Raw genomic sequence first — 23,410 nt, forward strand, 5'->3', positions numbered from 1 at the left:
TCGCTGCGGTCCGGTCCCAGGTCGACGGGCACGTGCACCTTCCGCCGACCACTGGCGACAACATCGATGTACTGTGGAGACCTCACGCCCCACGAGTTGAGCAATTCTGCGGTACGTCTACCTGGCCTCCCGCATGCCCACTATACGCCCTCGCTCAAAGTCCGTCAACTGCACATACAGTTCACGTCCACGCTGTCGCGGCATGCTACCAGTGTTAAAGACTGCGATGGAGCTCCGTATGCCACAGCAAACTGGCTGACACTGACGGTGGCGGTGCACAAATGCTGCGCAGCTAGCGCCATTCGACGGCCAACACCGCGGTTCCTGGTGTGTCCGCTGTGCCGTGCGTGTGATCATTGCTTGTACAGCCCTCTCGCAGTGTCCGGAGCAAGTATGGTGGGTCTGACACACCGGTGTCAATGTGTTCTTTTTTCCATTTCCAGGAGTGTATAATCAGGGTGAATTGAAGAAATATAGCCTGGATGTTTTTGAGCTATGTATTATATAAATTTTAAGTGGAAAAACAGCATTAACAAGGCTACCCGAGTGTACAAAATTACCAAAGGAACCGTGATAAACAGGATTCATGGACGTCATGGTAAAACGCAAGTTGGTCAGCCAGTTTTTAGTGCTAAGGAAGGAGAGTGTATGTTTTTTAGGAATTTCTTCAAGCAAAATTATGACTACATTTCTTTATCCTTAAACTTTCTTTGTGTGTTACTTTGAAATTAATATGAAAATTCAATTATTATGCTAGATTTATTTTTCCACTGCTGATAAAGTTACGGAACTGAAATTACCCTAGAGTCATAAACAATCACAATCATCACATAATGGATAATCGATAAACTTCAGCCCCAGATTGAGTGAAGTTGAGCAATGCAGGAGTGTGAGGCTTTTTTTAGCACTCTGTTAGAACAAATGATAACATAGAACAAAAATTTGATTACTACAGTTCAATGCCCACGATCTGTAAAGTCCAAAGTCGGTTGACTTCACCACATTTGACTATATACGGGATTGCATTATTTCACTAAAATAGCAACATAAGTAGCAATTTATCTTCTCCAGACTTTTATCATTTTTTCCTCCATAGAAGTGTCAACTCATCAGTGGTGAGTTTTGAGTAACACTTACACTTCTCCAGTTATCATAGCTTATTTCAGAAATATACAACAGAGTGTAAACATATTCACGCCACTAACATGTTAATGAAGTTGCAATTGTGACAGAATGATGAAACAGTGTGTTATTGAGCACCCATCAGGTTTCAAGACAGATCAATAGCGTATGTTCACTTGTTTTGTTGCAAACCCACACCAATTCTCAATTCACTAGCCATCAATGGCCCTTAAAATAAATACAATATCCCACTGAAAAAATCATGGCAAATAATAAAGTTTTTCATATTAACCATACTGCAACATGTGGCCTAACACATACCATACATAAAATCGCAGGCTACAAATGACAATATATGAAGCGAATGAATCAAATTTTTGGTACTAAATAATTTATCTCAAATCTTTTAACAAAGGTTGCAGAGCAGCTGGCATGTGTGCGCCTCCAATCTCCTAGTATAATGATGCGGTCACCAGCTGTGCAAAAATGGGCAGAGAATGTTCCGTTCATTCTGTCAAGCCAGTTGGTGCCAGTCCACTAAATTTGATGCTGTTACTGTGTGCTGCCCCTTCAGATAACACGTGGATACTTTCTGCACTGCTTCAAGCTACCTCACACTGCCCCCTAGTTTGTGAGTAACACGCTTATTTTGCATGTACCCTAGGAGGGCCATCAGGATTAACATTGCCAACTTACATATGGAAGACTGCGAACGGTTGCTTCATGGAAGATTGCAAATATATTTAGAATTTAATCCTTGGCAATGTAACACAGTTGATGACTAAGAACTTTAAATCATAACAATTCACTCCCCCCCCTCCCCCTTGCCACTAGTTTAATAGTCCCAACCAGCAGGATTCCAATGATGACCTATGATTTAAGAGCTAACACACAAGCCTGAATTAGTGATCCTGTTATAGAGGAAGACTGGCTGGATGTCAAAATACATATGAATGAGAGAGAAAACGAAGATGATGTGACTTACCAAACGAAATCGCTGGCAGGTTGATAGACACACAAACTAACACAAACATACACACAAAATTCAAGCTTTCACAACCAACGGTTGCTTCATCAGGAAAGAGGGAAGGAGAGGGTAAGGGGTCATTCCAATCCCGGGAGTGGAAAGACTTACCTTAGGGGGGAAAAAGGACAGGTATACACTCGCGCGCGCGCACACAAGCGCGCACACCCACGCGCACACACACACACACACACACACACACACACACACACACACACACACACACACACACATCGGCACATACACAGACAAAAGCAGACATTTTTATGCTGTCTACATTTGTAAAGGCAAAGAGTTTGGGCAGAGATGTCAGTCGAGGCGGAAGTACAGAGGCAAAGATGATGTTAAAAGACAGGTGAGGTACGAGTGGAGGCAAATTGACATTAGAAAATAGCGGAGATTGAGGCCTGGCGGATAGCGAGAAGAGAGGATATGCTGAAGGGCAAGTTCCCATCTCCGGAGTTCTGACAGGTTGGTGTTAGTGGGAAGTATCCAGATAACCCGGACGGTGTAAACTGTGCCAAGATGTGCTGGTCATGCACCAAGGCATCTTTAGCCACAGGGTGATCCTCATTACCAACAAACACTGTCTGCCTGTGTCCATTCATGCGAATGGACAGTTTGTTGCTTGTCATTCCCACATAGAAAGTTTCACAGTGCAGGCAGGTCAGTTGGTAAATCACGTGGGTGCTTTCACACGTGGCTCTGCCTTTGATGGTGTACACCTTCAGGGTTATAGGACTGAAGTAGGTGGTGGTGGGAGGGTGCATGGGACAGGTTTTACACCGCGGGCGATTACAAGGGTAGGAGCCAGAGAGTAGGGAAGGTGCTTTGGGGATTTCATAGCGATGAACTAAGAGGTTACGAAGGTTAGGTGGACGGCGGAAAGACACTCTTGATGGAGTGGGGAGAATTTCATGAAGGATGGATCTCATTTCAGGGCAGGATTTGAGGAAGTCGTATCCCTGCTGGAGAGCCACATTCAGAGTCTGATCCAGTCCCGGGAAGTATCCTGTCACAAGTGGGGCACTTTTGTGGTTCTTCTGTGGGAGGTTCTGGGTTTGAGGGGATGAGGAAGTGGCTCTGGTTATTTGCTTCTGTACCAGGTCGGGAGGGTAGTTGCGGGATGTGAAAGCTGTTTTCAGGTTATTGGTGTAATGGTTCAGGGATTCCGGACTGAGCAGATTCGTTTGCCACGAAAACCTAGGCTGTAGGGAAAGGACCGTAGGATGTGGAATGGGTGGCAGCTGTCATAATGGAGGTGCTGTTGCTTGTTGGTGGGTTTGATGTGGACGGATGTGTGAAGCTGGCCATTGGACAGATAGAGGTCAACGTCAAGGAAAGTGGCATGGGTTTTGGAGTAGGACCAGGTGAATCTGATGGAACCAAAGGAGTTGAGGTTGGAGAGGAAATTCTGGAGTTCTTCTTCACTGTGAGTCCAGATCATGAAGATGTCATCAATAAATCTGTACCAAACTTTGGGTTAGCAGCCCTGGGTAACCAAGAAGGCTTCCTCTAAGCGACCCACGTATAGGTTGGCGTACGAGGGGGTCATCCTGGTACCCACGGCTGTTGCCTTTAATTGTTGGTATGTCTGGCCTTTAAAAGTGAAAAAGTTGTGGGTCAGGATGAAGCTGGCTAAGGTAATGAGGAAAGAGGTTTTTGGTAGGGTGGCAGGTGATCGGTGTGAAAGGAAGTGCTCCATCGCAGCGAGGCCCTGGACGTGTGGAATATTTGGGTATAAGGAAGTGGCATCAATGGTTACAAGGATGGTTTCCGGGGGTAACAGATTGGGTAAGGATTCCAGGTGTTCGAGAAAGTGGTTGGTGTCTTTGATGAAGGATGGGAGACTGCATGTAATGGGTTGAAGGTGTTGATCTACGTAGGCAGAGATACGTTCTGTAGGGGCTTGGTAACCAGCTACAATGGGGCGGCCGGGATGATTGGGTTTGTGAATTTTAGGAAGTAGGTAGAAGGTAGGGGTGCGAGATGTCGGTGGGGTCAGGAGGTTGATGGAGTCAGGTGAAAGGTTTTGTAGGGGGCCTAAGGTTCTGAGGATTCCTTGAAGCTCCGCCTGGACATCTGGAATGGGATTACCTTGGCAAACTTTGTATGTGGTGTTGTCTGAAAGCTGACGCAGTCCCTCAGCCACATACTCCCGATGATCAAGTACCACGGTCGTGGAACCCTTGTCCGCCGGAAGAATGATGATGGATCGGTCAGCCTTCAGATCACGGATAGCCTGGGCTTCAGCAGTGGTGATGTTGGGAGTAGGATTAAGGTTTTTTAAGAAGGATTGAGAGGCAAGGCTGGAAGTCAGAAATTCCTGAAAGGTTTGGAGAGTGTGATTTTGAGGAAGAGGAGGTGGGTCCCGCTGTGACGGAGGACGGAACTGTTCCAGGCAGGGTTCAGTTTGGATAGTGTATTGGGAAGTTGGATCATTAGGAGTAGGATTAGGATCCTTTTTCTTCGTGGCAAAGTGATATTTCCAGCAGAGAGTACGAGTGTAGCAGTAAATCTTTGACGAGGGCTGTTTGGTTGAATCTGGGAGTGGGGCTGAAGGTGAGACCTTTGGGTAGGACTGAGGTTTCGGATTGGGAGAGAGGTTTGGAGGAAAGGTTAACTACTGAATTAGGGTGTTGTGGTTCCAGATTGTGTTGATTGGAATTTTGAGGTTTTGGAGGGAGTGGAGCTGGAAGTGGGAGATTTGAGTAGATAGGAGAGACTGGGTTTGTGTGCAATGAGAGGAGGTTGAGGTTTGCTGGAAAGGTTGTGAAGGGTGAGTGAGTTGCCTTTCCGGAGGTGGGAAACCAGAAGATTGGATAGTTTTTTGAGGTGGAGTGTGGCATGCTGTTCTAATTTGTGATTGGCCTGTAGGAGGATGCTCTGAACAGCCGGTGTGGATGTGGGAGAGGAAAGATTGAGGACTTTTATTAAGGATAGGAGTTGACGGGTGTGTTCATTGGCTGAGTTGATGTGTAGGTGAAGGATTAGGTGGGTGAGGGCAATGGATTGTTCAGTTTGGAACTGGTATAGGGACTGATGGAAAGAAGGGTTGCAGCCAGAGATGGGAACTTTAAGTGTGAGGCCTTTGGGGGTGATGCCAAATGTCAGACAAGCCTGAGAAAATAAAATATGGGAGTGTAATCTGGCTAGGGCGAAGGCATGTTTGCGGAGGGAATGTAAATAAAACTTAATGGGGTCGTTGTGGAGGTGTTGTGAGGGTGACATGGTACTAGAAGGTGGAAAGTGGAACACGAGGCTGAAATGAAAATGAAAATAAATTTAAAAATATATGGGGAGAGATAAAGGTAAAACTAGAAAGCAAATGGAGATCTGGTGTGAAAAAAGGCGAAAAAGGGTTGGTTAGAGCTGGGCTATGTTGATCCTGTGGTGAACTTGTGTAGGTAGATAATGGTGTGCATAAAGGTTAGGTGGTTGTGTTGCCGCCAAACACGTTAAAGGGTGGGGAAATACGGGAAAATTTCGAAAAAACTACGTGAGGATGTATTAAAAGGGATGGTTTGGTGGTGGCAGACTATGGGAATGAAGCTAACAATTGTCTGATGAAGAAATAATGACGTTAAAACCTGTGGGAAGCGGCTAAAAATGATCGATGATGTGAGAAAAACGGAAATGGAAATAAAGCAAATGATATCAAAACTAGTCGAAAAGGTTGTTTAATAGCTGAAAGGAATTGTTTGTGAACTGGAAACAGTGGATTTTATAGCAGCGGTAGTGTTGAAAGCGTAATTTTTTTTTTGTTATGGTTTGGAAATGGGTTACGTATTATTGAGTATATATAGGCAGGATAAAATTGTATAGTAGATAACGGTAAAAAGGAGAAGGTGAATACAAAGTGAAACTACTGGCAAAAACAGAAAGAGAAAATAAGACGACAGAAAAGATTTCGAAATGCAACAGTGACAATAACAAACGTAATTGTTGGGTTCAAATTAATGATATGAATATAATAGAGGGAAACATTCCACATGGGAAAAATATATCTAAAAACAAAGGTGATGTGACTTACCAAAAGAAAGCACTGGCAGGTCGATAGGCACACAAACAAACACAACCATACACACAAAATTCTAGCTTTCGCAACCAACAGTTGCCTCATCAGGAAAGAGGGAAGGAGAGGGAAAGACGAAAGGATTTGGGTTTTAAGGGAGAGGGTAAGGAGTCATTCCAATCCCGGGAGCGGAAAGACTTACCTTAGGGGGAAAAAGGACAGGTATACACTCACACACACACACATATCCATCCGCATATACACAGACACAAGCAGACATTTGTAAAGGCAAAGAGTTTGGGCAGAGATGTCAGTCGAGGCGGAAGTACAGAGGCAAAGATGATGTTAAAAGACAGGTGAGGTACGAGTGGAGGCAAATTGACATTAGAAAATAGCGGAGATTGAGGCCTGGCGGATAGCGAGAAGAGAGGATATGCTGAAGGGCAAGTTCCCATCTCCGGAGTTCTGACAGGTTGGTGTTAGTGGGAAGTATCCAGATAACCCGGACGGTGTAAACTGTGCCAAGATGTGCTGGCCGTGCACCAAGGCATGTTTAGCCACAGGGTGATCCTCATTACCAACAAACACTGTCTGCCTGTGTCCATTCATGCGAATGGACAGTTTGTTGCTGGTCATTCCCACATAGAACGCTTCACAGTGTAGGCAGGTCAGTTGGTAAATCACGTGGGTGCTTTCACACGTGGCTCTGCCTTTGATCGTGTACACCTTCCGGGTTACAGGACTGGAGTAGGTGGTGGTGGGAGGGTCTATGGGACAGGTTTTACACCGGGGACGGTTACAAGGGTAGGAGCCAGAGGTTAGGGAAGGTGTCGGCGGGATAAAATTGTATACTGGATTACGGTAAAAAAGGAGAAGGTGAATACAAAGTGAAGGAGGAAATAAGACGACAGAAAAGATTACGAAATGTAACAGTGACAATAACAAACGTAATTGTTGGGTTCAAATTAATGATATGAATATAATAGAGGGAAACATTCCACGTGGGAAAAATATATCTAAAAAGAAAGATGATGAGACTTACCAAACAAAAGCGCTGGCAGGTCGATAGACACACAAACAAACACAAACAAACACAAACATACACAAACATACACACAAAATTCAAGCTTTCGCAACCAACGATTGCCTCATCAGGAAAGAGGGAAGGAGAGGGAAAGACGAAAGGATTTGGGTTTTAAGGGAGAGGGTAAGGAGTCATTCCAATCCCGGGAGCGGAAAGACTTACCTTAGGGGGAAAAAAGGACAGGTATACACTCGCACACACACACATATCCATCCGCATATACACAGACACAAGCAGACATTTGTAAAGGCAAAGAGTTTGGGCAGAGATGTCAGTCGGGGCGGAAGTACAGAGGCAAAGATGATGTTGAAAGACAGGTGAGGTATGAGCGGCGGCAAATTGAAATTAGAAATTAGAGGAGATTGAGGCCTGGCGGATAGCGAGAAGAGAGGATATGCTGAAGGGCAAGTTCCCATCTCTGGAGTTCTGACAGGTTGGTGTTAGTGGGAAGTATCCAGATAACCCGGACGGTGTAACACTGTGCCAAGATGTGCTGGCCGTGCACCAAGGCATGTTTAGCCACAGGGTGATCCTCATTACCAACAAACACTGTCTGCCTGTGTCCATTCATGCGAATGGACAGTTTGTTGACCTGCCTACACAGTGAAGCGTTCTATGTGGGAATGACCAGCAACAAACACTGTATCTGACCGTATGGCGACAGTGTGTACCATATAAATATTATATTATGTCTTCAGTGCACCAAAAGTAACTAAAAACACTGAAAATTTTTTTGTTTGTGATCCATGTTGTTGAGGAATGTGAAATATAAAATCGTGCTGTATGCAGTACAAGTGCATTGCCATTTATATACTGAATGTTTGCAGTTTTCCTGCTTCACCTCTAAGCTAAGACTGTGCCGTGTCAGCGGGACCAATGTGCAACCAGGCATAACGCTACAGCACTCTTGCCAGGGCATAGTTCACAAATTGAATTCTTGGCTATATTGCGTTAAAGGGTCTCTGTGTGTGAGGGGAGTGGGGGTTTAGAAGGAGATGTAGTTGGGGTGAAGACGGAGATACACTTGAGGATAAGGGTCTGGGATAGAGGTCACTCCAAACAAATCATCCAAAAGTTTTCAAATTTACTGCAACTTCTCATTGCAGCATGGTCACTGTGAAGCAAACAAACCCTGTACAGTGTAAAAATATCCTCATTTCAGAGAGGGAGTGGAAGAGGGGGTGGGGAGTGACAGGAAGTGGCGGTGAGTTTCATATGTATTTGTGTTCATTTGTTTATTTATTTATGTCTAGTTCACAAACAATACTGTAATGAAAATGTAAATTACTGTAACAAATATCTAACTTCTCGTTTCTGAAATAAATAAACAAAACAAATCCACCCAAAATGAATACAACGTACGCTCAGGAAAGGAATCTTACGAAATCCATATCTAAGAGATATAGCAATTCAAATGGAACTACTATATGTTTCACGGTTCACAAGCATCACTACTGATCATTTTATATCTACAAGACAACAATCAAACAATCAGTATGAACTAATTATCTTTCTTCAATTACATTCGCTGTCATATAGTATTATGGTGCAAGTGAGTTGGATGAAGAGTACCTATCTAGTTCCAATGGATGGCATTTAGATTCTCCTATAGTGTCCATGTAAAGAATTTTATTCAGGACACGCTAGTTGTTTTTTGTGAGGATGGAGAGGCTGCCATAATTGATTACTTGTTATTGGATTAATCTCCAATTTCCAGGAGATGTGACTGGAAGAAGTGAATGTGAATAGATAATGAAAGTTACAGTGCTGATGCTGATTAATTACATGGCAGCTCAGTTTATTTCTTGAACTTTTTCAAACATAGCACAAATTGTATTCAACAACTCATCTAATTCTCCACATTAGGAAGAGTTTTAATCCTCTAAAAGAACAAAACTCTGATTTCAGCTATAACACTTTCTTTTGAAGTAGAAATATGATATCTGATTCAAAGTGGAGAAATTTGTCAAATATACTAATACAATATGAAATATCTCTGACAGAGATGTGTTCACAAGTAATGTTTGTTGAGAGAAGGCAGTTCCACTATCACGTCAAAGATATTTTCTTCCTGTTGATGGCGCAAACATTATAGTCCACCTCCGAAATATAATTCACATCAATTATCAGTCTGCCTATATAGCTGATCCTGATGTGGAACACAAGGGTTCGATTCCTGATACTACAAAGGATTTTTCTTTGGTGGGAGAACTAGAATTGCGTAAGCTCTACCTCAAGATGCCAACTGAGCAACTACATAAGTGAGAAGTACCAATTCCAAGGTCTGGAAAGTCAACAATGGCAGGGAGAGTGGTCTGCTGAGCCCATCCCCCTCCATACCATGTCTGCATGACATGTCGCTGCAGAGGATGCCATGGTAGCGGGGTGACATCAGTAGAGCTTTAGGGTCTACTCTCGCAGGGCTGATGCACAGTTCATTCAGATAATCTCCTACTACATTTGTGGGCTTTAACTTTGAGCACTGCTTGTTGAAGAACATGATATTCATAAAATACTTTTTATACTGTTGTGTGGCAGAAAAAAGAACGCCACCGATTAGTGGGAAACAACCCACCATACACATTGATAATTGCACATTTAATGCTCTTTGCCACTGAATGTGCAATTTGACTGTCTACTCCATAAGCTAATAAAAATATTTCACATTCTGTCATTCTTAATGTAAGAACCTCTGGAGCTATAACCACAGTTACACCTTACTTACAGCATGGGGCACTGACGAAGTCACTTTGACTTTCTATTGTAAATGTTACAAATTATTTTCTGGTTGCCACACAAATTATATAAAACAGAGGACAATAAATGCTATTAAGTGACAGGTTTCAGAGTGTGCAAAATATACACAGGTTAATATTAAGATTGCTTTTGCAACTGCCATCTATGTTACAATGATCACAACACTTTGACACAGAACTTATTCACAGTACTTTTTTTTACTGAACTGGTAACTATGCACTGTCACACGAACAGTTGCACTGCACACAAATTTGGTACCAAAGGTGTTGAGAAACAGCTGAAATCATTAAAACTGAATAAATCTCCAGGGCCTGATGGAATCCCTGTGAGATTCTATACTGAATTTGCAGCTGAGTTAGTCCCCCTTCTAACTACAATCTATCATAGAGCTCTAGAACAAAACGCAAACTGTGTCCAGTTCTTGGGAAAAGGCACTGGCCACACCTGTCTCCAAGAAGTGTAGTAGAAATTACCATTCAATATCCAAAAAACAACTGTCCAGTATCCTTGACATTGATTTGCTGTAAAATCTTAGGACATACTCTGAGCTAAAACATAATGAGGCATCTTGAACAGAATGACCTCCTCAATGCCAACTAGCATGGATTTTGGAAACATTGATCATGTGACATCCAACTCGCTCTTTTCTCACACGCCATTCTGAAAGCTATGGATCAAGGCGAACGGGTAGATGCTGTATTTCTTGATTTCTAAAAGTGTCTGGCTTAGTACCACACCTATCTTATTGTCAAAAGTATAATCATATGTGGTATCAAGTGAATTTTGTGACTCGATTGAGGAATTTTTGGTAGGGAGGACATAACATGTTATTTGGATGGAGAGTCTTCATTAGATGCAGAAGTAACTTTGGGTGAGCCCCAGGGCATTCTGTTGGGACCTTTGCTGTTCATGTTGTATATTAACACTAGAATTGCTGACAACTGGGTGTACCTAGAACTGCAGCTGGGTCACTAATGACACACATATCTCCCCCTTTTATTATCCTGCATCAGTGGGTTATTGTTACTAGTGATGAATCTATGCTTTGAAGTACTGGAAACTTTATTATGAAATCAACAAAAATAAAGTAGCTTTTCACAATTTATCATTTATTATTTTAAAAAACTTACACACATTTACTGGGGGCCTTCACTGGCTACCACTACATAACGAGCGCAAATAATAGTGACATCTTGGGTTGTTGGGTGTTCTGCTGGATATCAGCATCGTATGTGCAAGTACGACGCTGATATCTGGCAGAATACCTGACAACCCAAGGGGTCATTAGATTGCCGGGAGAGCGTGAAGAATTAAACAAATAATAGTCATTTGATGTACATTAATTTCATTGCACACAGCTTTTTCTTCCACATATGACAATTCACAAATGGTTTGTTTCCTTCACTGTTAGGCTTTACAAGGCAACCTGTTCACTTTCCTTGTCTCTCAGGAATGTCTTTGGATGTGATGGAGGTACTAGTCTTTCACATAGCTGCTTACTTCACAGCAAGCTCCTCCTACAGCTGAAGTATGATGTCTCTGCGTTTCAACTTTTTCTCCCTTAGAGCATTGTACAATACCTAGGCATTTATCCGTACCATATCCAACAATTGTAAAATGTGTGAGGAGGCCAACGCCTCTATGGTGCTTTGACAGACGACTTGCAAGCCATTTGGTTGACCATACCACTCCATATTTAGAGCAGTTATAAAATGTAACTGAATCTGGCTTCTTTTTCAAACCATCTTCAATTTTAACATAAGGATGCATAGTGCTGAGAATCATGACATTTTTGTTGCTCTTCCACTGGTGAACTGTCAATTTGGTATCACACTTCTTCAACAATACTGTGTCGTATAACACTTCTTTTGCCTTCTTAATACACATCAGAATTTCCATACGAGATCGATTTATGGTGGCCATTAGACATGTAGCATTTGCTTTCAAGGTTTCAGAGAGCCAAGGAGGTGAACAAATTGTCACATGTGAAATTTCTTCCTTCATTGAGACAAGGTTGCATCAATTTTTTCACAACAAACTCGCCAAGATGCTCATCACTCGGTCTAGTGTCATCCTTTGCTAGATAGTGGACAGCATTCACAATATATTTGGAGTTTTTATCTAATGCCTTCCAATACTTTTGCCTGTATTTGTCAGGTCGTGAGGTCATGAACTCTGTGACTCTGCAACAGCACTTTGAAGGAAAAAGCTGTTCATCGATTGTTATATACAGCTTTCTAAGTAGCTATACTGTGTGTTTGCAATGAACTCGTAACAGATATCTGATACTAAAGCAAAGGTGTCTTCTTTCAGTTGTTCTGATCATGTGGATCTGACATCACATCTGAGATAACACATTATCTCTCTGAATCTCACAAGCCATTGTTCACTTCACAAAATTAATTCCCCACTTCATTGACCACAATGTGTTTAGTTCTAAGCTCTTTGCTCCTACAGCACCATGAATGTATAATATAGCTACACAAGCTTCCAGTTCTTCAACATTTATAGTCTCAACATTTAAATCCAACACTTGACGTGCTTTGGTTTCAGTACATTTCACAATGTGTTTCAAAATTTTGTCTATTATCATAAGATGACAAGCACTGTAGCAGATCTGTTTCACATTTCAATTTGCATGTGGAGATGTCCTGCATGGCCTTTGAAAACGTTCTGTTGCCCATATCCGCCAACTGAACTGACAAATACAACTCCCACTTTCCAGGCTGATCCATCTGGTGATACAACATCACCACCTGAAGGGAACTGAAACAGTCCACAACCTTCATCATTTTGTTGCTCACAACACCCACTGCCACGAGCTAACGTAACCTTCTTGGCAGCTGTTCCTGTAATACTAGTAATTAGTATTACAACATGTAGTAGTTTTAAATAGATTATGGAATATTAGAACTAAAAACACACCATCATAAATGTAATGTAAGACTTGTAAAAACTCAAGAAAGCAACATAAGTATTGCAAATGGAACCCGGGTCTACACAGCACATACATAAACAATAATTATTATAAAAACAAACACATAAACATGCATACTTTCCTCATCAATAACCAGCAGAACATCCTGAGGAGTAACATCATCTTCTCATAAAAAATCTGGAACTACATCTTCCTCAGATGAAGACACCAGTGGCTCGCCCTCAGATTCACAATACCAAATCTCATTTAGCGCATTTATAATGTCCTTTTCTGTTCGCAGATGTTTGGCCATAATAAATTTGTATGCTGCATGCACTATTTACACAGTTAGAATGCACTACTAAAACCACGTTTCATGAAAAAAAGCACTGACTGCGCAACAGTTGCATACATGGTCAGAAATGTTTCAATCTGCTCTCCCTCTCCTCCTTTTCTGGAAAACTGCAATGTCATCAGGCAATGAAATAAAAGGGAGTTTTGTGATTATTGTTCAAACATAATCTAACAATAAGCGTGAAGCTACACAAAAAATTCGATTGTTATAGCGAATGCAGCAGAAGGGTCAGAACTGACATGTCTGCAGTTCTAGGTGAATCTTCGTATTTCTCTTTTAAGTTTTCCCCATATAACGTAAAATTATGTATAATCGCTAATTATCTTAGTTAATAAAACGTCACAAAATTCAGCGCTCTAGGCAATAATGCAAAATAGTGACAAACGAAAGAACAAAAAAGTGGGTCACGAGTGACCCAGCCGCGGTTCTAGTCTCAATGACCTCGTAGACAAGATTAATAGTAAAATCAGGCTTTTCGCAGATGATGCAGTTATATATAATGACGTACTATCCGAAAGAAAATGCATATATATTCAGTCAGACCTTGATAAGATTTCAACATGATGCACAGATTGGCAACTTGCTCTAAATTTCAAAAATGTAAAATATTGCACTTCACAAAATGAAAAAAACATAGTATTCTATGATCATAATATCAATGAGTCATTGCTGGGATCAGCGAACTCATACAAACATCTGTGTGTAACACTTTGTACTGATATAAAATGGAATAATCAAATAGGTTCAGTTGTGGATAAATCAGTTGGTAAACTTTGGTTTATTGGTAGAATACTGGGGAAGTGCAATCAATCTACAAAGGAGATTGCTTACAAATCACTCATATAAGAAGTTCTAGAATACTACTTAAGAGTGTGGGATCTTTAGTAGATAGGGCTAACAGGGGATGTTGAACGTATACAGAGAGGGACAGCATGAATGGTCACAGGTTTGTTTACCCTGCGGGAGACTGTCACAGAGATACTGAAGGAACTGAACTGGAAGAGACTTGAAGACAGATGTAAACTATCCTGGGAAAGTCTACTAACAACGTTTCAATAACTGGCTTTAAATTATTACTCTGGGTATATACTACAACCCCCTACATATCGCTCACATAGGGTCACGAGGGTAAGATTAGAATAATTATTGCATGCGCAGAAGCATTCACAGAATCATTCTTCCTGTGCTTCACATATGAATGGAACACGAAGAAACTCTAATAACTAGTACAATGGGAGGTACCCTCTGCCATGCAGCTCATTGTGGTTTGCAGAGGATAAATGTAGAACAGCATGAAATCATAAAAACCAATGACAACTCCGCTGGGGCACTATTAACAAGAACACTGAAAAAGGGAAAAGGTGAAACTTTCAATTTATTAAGCTATTTGAATTATGCCTTAAGATTCTACAGAAATTATTTAAATTAATTTTCAGAGTTTAACAGGACCAGTAACAGTGTTTTTCCCACTTGTTAACATGGAGAAAAGCACAAAGAAAGAATATGAAGGACATCAAAGTAGAATTACATAAATTACCTCCCCATAAAAGTGATGTTTTACTGCTAATAATTTTTTTTGCAACTATAAAAATACTCTAAGCGTTGCTCCTATAAAGCTGCATTTTAGGGACAACAGGATTCAACAATCACAAAACTAAAGATGCTCATTGAAGGAGTCATATGAAAAAACAATTAATGCTCAAAATATAAAGTTGTAATTTTTATTCCAATGGAAACTCACAGTTTAAAGTCATGATGTGATTTAACAACAGGAGCACAGCGGTTGATGGAGACTGTAGGTTCAGGTAGGGAGTCTGGATTCACAGGTACTTGTACACCTCTCTCCCATTCTTGCTTCCACTGATCTGTTATTACCCAGTATTCATCAGGAGATAATGGTTCCGAGTCAGGCAGCTTCATTGCACTGATCAAGTCTTTTCGGAACAACTGAAACATAAAAAAACATAATTAAGTTATTATTTAATGAAGAGCCTGAGTATTATCTAATTTACAAATTGATGACTTAACCAAAATGTTTATACAGTCACTGCATTCTGGATCACTTTCACAATTCAGTTCAAACTATTGTTGCCGCATCCATTAACATAGGACTAACAGAAATGATAGGATGACCACTGTTTCAACCCGCAATGTATTCCAGTCATTTTCAGAAAGAGAGTTGAAAACAATGTTTTTCTGGGCAATTTCTTTTCAAAGCTATCATATCTGGTATTATTCTACTTTTAGACTTTGGATAAAAAAATAAAAAAAATCTTGAAGGTCAAAGTTACCCACGACACACCATATCACACACATTAGGGAAAAAAATGTGACTTGTAGTTGGATAATTGAAGAGGAAGCTTGATAGACCTCCTGGCGTAGTGTATTCTTGGAAAATGGAATAGTATACATACATATACAAGAGCTTCCTTGTCAAGAATCACAGCAGTCATTGGATACCATACAATTTATCTCAGAATAAAACACCCTGACTGCATTTGGTATTTTCTTAACACATGCGTGATTAAGAGTACCTTTTTTTATAAAACTTTTGAGCACGGGCCTAACTTGTTCAATAAGGTAGTCAAAATTCTTTGACACCGTAATACAGACCTATAGTCAGTTTTCTCATTATGTACCATAGTATCTCTTCAATTTTTCAGGTAAACTGTATTTTAGCTTCTTTCTGCTGCAGGTGATCGACACTAAATATCAGTTGGTTATGTATAGTGTATGAAAAAACAATTATGATAATGATGATAATAATAATAATAATAACAGGAATACCTGTAGATTGTCTAGCATTTGTAGAATGACAAAACCAAGGGAGCTCCTAGATGGATGACAACAGGAGGAGGGAAAATACGCAGGTGGAGAGATTTAATACCTGGGAGAATGGATGGAAACTGAAAAGGAAGCAATGGGAGCATGAATAAACAAAATAAATTTAGTATATAAAAAAACCAACAACATTAAAATAAGAATAATACTTCTATCGGTGCAAAATTGAGACATTACCAAACAGTGATCTGCCCTGAAGCCTTATACACAACAGAAACTCTTAATCTAGTAAGAATAGGGGTACTTAAAGAGTCTAGAACTGGTGGAACGAAAGATTCTCAGAAGAATATTGGGTCCTCAAAGAACAGAAGATGGTCAATTTAGAAGATGAGTGAACCACGAACTGTATACCAAGATAGAGAGAGTCTCAGACATTATCCAGAAAAGAAAGAGCATGTTCTACGGATACATCCTTAGAATGGACCAAGAGACACTGACACAGCAAATAATACAGTTTCCGGTGACCAACAGAACCGAAGTATAATGGATCCAAGAGCTACAAAGGGATCTAGAAGAAATGGGAATACAGGAACCAGAGATGCACAACAGGGTGATTTTTAAATAAAAAATTCACTCTTTCACAGTTTCGAGGACAGAACTAGTTCCACATCAAACTCATCATGGACAGAACTGCAGAGAAGGTTGCAAAGTATGAGAGTGAAAGAATACTGCACGGGGAAGAAAGACCAGAAGAAATTAAGCTGATATCAATTAACAAGGTCATGATGGTCAAATCGAAAAGAAGAAAATGATGATAATTTTGTGTGGCTCAATGGGTCTGGTGCAAGTCTCTCAACTGGATGCCCTATGGGTGACTTGTGTGTCCCTAACCTGCCCAGTTATCCAACTGGGGAAAGGGGACATACAATTTAATGTGGAATTCGTACTACTTGCTTCCGGGAACTCCTCAAAATGCTGAGAGGCAAAGAATGAAAAGACCGAAGCACGACCGTGATTTGATCCCACAACCGATGTGGTTTGCATGCATACACTTTATCTTTAGGCCAGTAACAAATAATAAGGAATGTATACACCAACAGGACCATTTATCAATTGCTGCTAACATGTAAGGGAATGAAGACACCTCAACAAGATACAGGAAAGAGAAGGGACACAGTATACATGAGGAAACTGATAGCAATGGCAAAATGAAGATACAGAGGACAAGCTAAAACAGTAATAATTGAAAGACCAGATCAGCACAGCTTGAGCCACAGTAGATGAGAAGAGGACAGGATGCATCAGCAATGATCCAAAATGGCGATACATGGAGGAAGGGACTAAATAATAGAATACATACAGTCATAATTTTTTTGTTATTTTCCAGAAGTACACCAAAATGAACCAAAATTAACTCATATTCATGTTACAAAGCATACCAGAATATTTTAATGCATGATGTTACAATCTCTACAGAAACTAGCATAAGTTACTTCCTGTGTACCTCTCTTTTCATTCGGTTTGACAATTTTCAGAGTGATGGATAAAACTCATCATCATCATCATCATTTAAGACTGATTATGCCTTTCAGCGTTCAGTCTGGAGCATAGCCCCCCTTATACAGTTCCTCCATGATCCCCTATTTAGTGCTAACATTGGTGCCTCTTCTGATGTTAAACCTATTACTTCAAAATCATTCTTAACCGAATCCAGGTACCTTCTCCTCGGTCTGCCCCGACTCCTCCTACCCTCTACTGCTGAATCCATGAGTCTCTTGGGTAACCTTGCTTCTCCCATGCGTGTAACATGACCCCACCATCTAAGCCTGTTCGCCCTGACTGCTACATCTATAGAGTTCATTCCCAGTTTTTCTTTGATTTCCTCATTGTGAACACCCTCCTGCCATTGTTCCCATCTACTAGTACCTGCAATCATCCTAGCTACTTTCATATCCGTAACCTCAACCTTGTTGATAAGGTAACCTGAATCCACCCAGCTTTCGTTCCCATACAACAAAGTTGGTCGAAAGATTGAACGGTGCACAGATAACTTAGTCTTGGTACTGACTTCCTTCTTGCAGAAGAGAGTAGATCGTAGCTGAGCGCTCACTGCATTAGCTTTGCTACACCTCGCTTCCAGTTCTTTCACTATGTTGCCATCCTGTGAGAATATGCATCCTAAGTACTTGAAACCGTCCACCTGTTCTAACTTTGTTCCTCCTATTTGGCACTCAATCCGTTTATATTTCTTTCCCACTGACATTACTTTCGTTTTGGAGATGCTAATCTTCATACCATAGTCCTTACATTTCTGATCTAGCTCTGAAATATTACTTTGCAAACTTTCAATCGAATCTGCCATCAAAACTAAGTCATCCGCATATGCAAGACTGCTTATTTTGTGTTCACATATCTTAATCTCACCCAGCCAGTCTATTGTTTTCAACATATGATCCACAAATAATATGAACAACAGTGGAGACAGGTTGCAGCCTTGTCTTACCCCTGAAACTACTCTGAACCATGAACTCAATTTACCGTCAACTCTAACTGCTGCCTGACTATCCATGTAAAGACCTTTAATTGCTTGCAAAAGTTTGCCTCCTATTCCATAATCTTGTAGAACAGACAATAACTTCCTCCTAGGAACCCGGTCATATGCCTTTTCTAGATCTATAAAGCATAGATACAATTCCCTGTTCCACTCATAACACTTCTCCATTATTTGCCGTAAGCTAAAGATCTGGTCCTGACAACCTCTAAGAGGCCTAAACCCACACTGATTTTCATCCAATTGGTCCTCAACTAATACTCGCACTTTCCTTTCAACAATACCTGCGAAGATTTTATCCACAACGCTGATTAAAGAGATACCTCTGTAGTTGTTACAATCTTTTCTGTTTCCATGTTTAAAGATTGGTGTGATTACTGCTTTTGTCCAGTCTGATGGAACCTGTCCCAACTCCCAGGCCATTTCAATTATCCTGTGTAGCCATTTAAGACCTGACATTCCACTGTATTTGATGAGTTCCGACTTAATTTCATCCACCCCAGCCGCTTTATTGCACTGCAATCTATTGACCATTTTTTCCACTTCCTCAAATGCGATCCTATTTTCATCATCATTCCTATCCCATTCTACCTCGAAATCTGAAACATTACTGATCGCATTTTCACCTACATTGAGCAACTCTTCAAAATATTCCCTCCATCTGCCCAAGGCATCCACAGGATTCACCAGCAGTTTTCCTGACCTGTCCAAAATACTTGTCATTTCCTTCTTACCTCCCTTTCGATGACTGCTAATTACACTCCAGAATGGTTTTCCAGCAGCTTGACCCATAGTCTCCAACCTGTTTCCAAAGTCTTCCCACGATTTCTTCTTGGATGCTGCAATTATCTGTTTGGCTTTGTCTCTTTCTTCAACATAACTTTCTCTGTCTACCTGGGTTCTGGTATGTAGCCATTTTTGATACGCCTTCTTTTTCCTTTTACAGGCTGCCTTGACTGTATCATTCCACCAAGCAGTTTGTTTCATCCTACTTTTACACACTACTGTTCCAAGACATTCTTTAGCCACTTCTAGTAATGTGTCCCTGTACCTTGTCCATTCCTTTTCCAATGACTGTAATTGGCTACATTCAACTAACTGGTACCTTTCTGAGATCGCTGTTATGTACTTGTGCCTGATTTCCTTATCCTGAAGTTTCTCCACTCTTATCCTCCTACATATGGACCTGACCTCCTGCACTTTCGGCCTCACAATCCCAATTTCACTGCAGATTAAATAATGATCAGTGTCATCAAAGAATCCCCTGAATACACGTGTGTCCCTCACAGCCTTCCTGAATTCCTGATTTGTTATTACATAGTCAATGACAGATCTGGTTCCCCTGCCTTCCCAAGTATACCGGTGAATGTTCTTATGTTTAAAAAAGGAGTTTGTGATTACTAAGCACATACTGGCACAGAAATCCAAGAGTTGTTTCCCGTTCCTGTTGGCCTCCATATCCTCTCCAAATTTACCCATAACCTTTTCATACCCTTCTGTTCGATTTCCAATCCTGGCGTTAAAATCACCCATGAGCAGAACACTGTCCTTGTCCTTTACTCTAACAACTACATCACTGAGTGCCTCATAAAAACTATCCATCTTATCTTGATCTGTCCCTTCACAATGCGAATATACTGACACAATCCTAATTTTCTTGCTAGACACTGTCAAATCTATCCACATCAGTCGTTCGTTTACATACCTTATTGCAACTACGCTGGGTTCCATTTCTTTCCTGATGTAAAGCCCTACACCCCATTGTGCTAGTCCTGCTTTGACTCCTGACAGGTAGACCTTGTATTCTCCCACTTCCTCTTCTTTCTCACCCCTTACCCGAATGTCACTAACAGCTAAAACGTCCAGCCCCATCTTACTTGCAGCCTCTGCCAGCTCTACCTTCTTCCCAGAGTAGCCCCCATTGATATTAATAGCTCCCCATCTCATTACCATTTGCTTGCCAAGTCGTATCTTAGGAGTCCCTGGTTTGTCAGTTAAGAGGTGGGACTCCGTCACCTCCAAAGGTCCAAGGCATTTTGCTCTGATTGTTGCCAGCATCATATTTAAAGTACCAGGGAAGCAGGTTGCTAGCCTTACTTGCCCCGAGTCCCATTGGGTTTTACCCCTAATGGCTGAGGGACTAACCGATGGATTTGGTAGTCTTTGCCGTATGAGCACAAAGGTGACCACGACTCAGAATACGTCCGAGATGCCCAGTCTTATTCCAAAGTAACTGGTATCCCGACTGTCGGGACCACTTACTTGGCCACTCATACGTTGCCCGTGGTTCATGAACTAGGACATGACTACAGGAACCCACACCATGAACCACGATAAAACTCATATTAAAGATTATACAGGAGCACCTTTCAAAATGTCAGCGTTTCTGGATGATGTAACAGTTCCAAGTTAAGCCACAACTAGATGGTTACACGTGAAGCAGTGCGAAGCTATGGATCTTGCCATGATGGGATGGCACCTACACTAAAAATTCAACTTAAAAAACAAGGTATACACAAAGAAAGCCTAATGCATAAGCAAAAAGATCATCTCCTGTTAGGGTGCTTGAACCTAGCCCATAGGGTCTTGCTGCCTATGGTACTAAACAATTTACTTCAGGTACAATCCCTTTAGTGAGTTGTGCCTTATCAGTGATATAACTGGAATAGGCAGTAGCAGGCAAATGTGCAGGACACATTTTTCTTGGACATGAGCCCCAGAAAGTGGAATGTATGCAGGAATACCAAAGAGTTCTGAAGGGGCACAGGGAAGTTTAGTCAAAACGTATATGGGAATTGGATATACGTCCTGATCTCATTCCCTCCCTCTCTACGTCTAACTTCTCCTCACCCCTCTCTTGAATTATATTCTCCCCCAGCCCCATCTCTCTGTAGATCACCTCCTCACCCTACATGTCTCCAGCTGACATTCAGTGTTGTTTATTGTTACAGTCAATGAAACCTTGATTGGAATTTGAAGTCGCTAAATAAATGGGTAAATCGGTTGCCAGCATGAGCATAAGGAGTAAGAGAGACCTCTCCAACTGCTGGATCTGTGAGGATTGTAGCTTCAATGACAGCATTTAGCGTAGTTTTAATCTACAAACGGGCAGGATTACAAAGTTTGGGATGATTCAGATTCCACAGTAGTATCCTAATCATAAGCCCACTGCCATAAATAAAACTTTCCTGTTAAAAATGATTGCAAGGAAGAAAACGAAACAGCACATAATTGTGTATACAATTTATGTTTAAAATTATATGCAAGCAGCATTCAATACGTAATGCAATGAATTCCCCCCCCAACAGTCAATTTCAGCCAAAAAAATACAGAATTTGTTGTGGGACACCTTGGAGTATTCCCGCTTCAGTCCCTGCAGTTTTATGAAGTTCCTATAAATGGCAGTGCTATCTGCACTTTTCAAAATGGCATCTGTAATCGAGGTGCGTTCCATGCAGAGTGTTGTAATTTGAGTTTCATTCGGCACAAACCAGAATACTGTAGATACTGATATGAACTACGGAGACCTGGCAGAGAATAAAAGCTTGTGAGTCTTTGGGCAAGGCGTCTGTCATCATTGCAGCAAGGTCATGTAAGGCCGTATGATGTCCCATGTGCCGACTGGCCGCACATAGCTGTGATTCCTGCAATGTTGCACATGTGGACACACTTATTCGAGGAGATCGACTGATCACAATCAGACACCTCTGCTCAACTGTATGTGCTGACACACCCATCCACCAGCTGGGGTAGTCAAGGACATGTGCCTGCTGTATTCCTCGCCACCTAACAGAAGACCATGAAGAAAATAAAGGACCATCTGCTGGAATTGCTTGCAAGTTACGAGGTTGATAGTGACCATTTTTTGACAAACATCGTCATATATGCTGAAACATGGGTTCATCACTTTGAACTGGAAACAAAATAGCAATCCACAAGGTGGCAACACACCACCTCTGCTCCAAAGAAAAAGTTCAAAACCACATCCCTGGTGAAGCAACGGTGACAGTCTTCTGGGACTCTGAAGGAGTTATTCTGTTTGTTGTCCTCCTTCATGATCAACTCTCAAGTGAATCATGTTACCTTCAGGAAACTGAAGAAAGGACTTCAGCATGTTTGACGCCACAAAGACGCAAACTAACTTCTCCTTGTCCATCACAATGCAAGGCCTCATGGAAGTATGTGCACCTGGGAGGAGCTCATAAACTTCGTAGGACTGTTCTTCTTGTCCACCCTACAGATATAACTATAGCGATTTTATTCATATATGATCTTGTACATCTTACTGCATTAACATCTCTTGCAAGATGCTATGGCATGTGTGTCTCATACATATAATTTCAGAGGCAGAGACACCTTTGAAAACAATCATATCATACATAAGCTCTGCTGTAACTTTTGCACATACTTTTATAAGGATATGACCACCAACTGCTGCAGAACACACTGCTGAAGACACCACATTAAAATCCAATGTTTGCCTGACAAACTGTAACATCTGGTTATCGGATTATCTGAATTATGTAGATGGATATTGTCCTTACAAAACATACTTCGATCCCAAAATCCTTCTGGCCTCAATCCACTCGATCCATGACCTCACTTCACTCTTTCTACACTCACTCTCTCCTCTCTGTAGTCTTCCTCATCCTTCGTTTTAGCTCCCTTTCTCAGTGCGCTACTACACATCATTATACACTAAACACAACTCCCAAGAATACGCAGACCACATCCTTGCCCCCCCCCCCCCTGCCCCCCATCCACATGAGTGTGCTCTCTCTCTCTCTCTCTCTCACACACACAC

General features: G+C 41.4%; 1 protein-coding gene across 1 annotated transcript in view; it reads right to left on the reverse strand.

Annotated features, from left to right (window-relative positions):
* The window catches only part of LOC126187296 (PHD finger protein rhinoceros), a 246,764-nt gene that overhangs the window by 196,849 nt on the left and 26,505 nt on the right, over positions 1-23,410 (reverse strand). Inside the window, exon 5 of the mRNA XM_049928284.1 lies at positions 15,016-15,221. Within this exon, the coding sequence (XP_049784241.1) occupies positions 15,016-15,221 (206 nt within the window). The remainder of the gene's footprint in view (positions 1-15,015; positions 15,222-23,410) is intronic.

This window comes from Schistocerca cancellata, chromosome 5 (genome assembly GCF_023864275.1).
Source record: "Schistocerca cancellata isolate TAMUIC-IGC-003103 chromosome 5, iqSchCanc2.1, whole genome shotgun sequence".
In the NCBI taxonomy this organism is placed as follows: domain Eukaryota; kingdom Metazoa; phylum Arthropoda; class Insecta; order Orthoptera; family Acrididae; genus Schistocerca; species Schistocerca cancellata.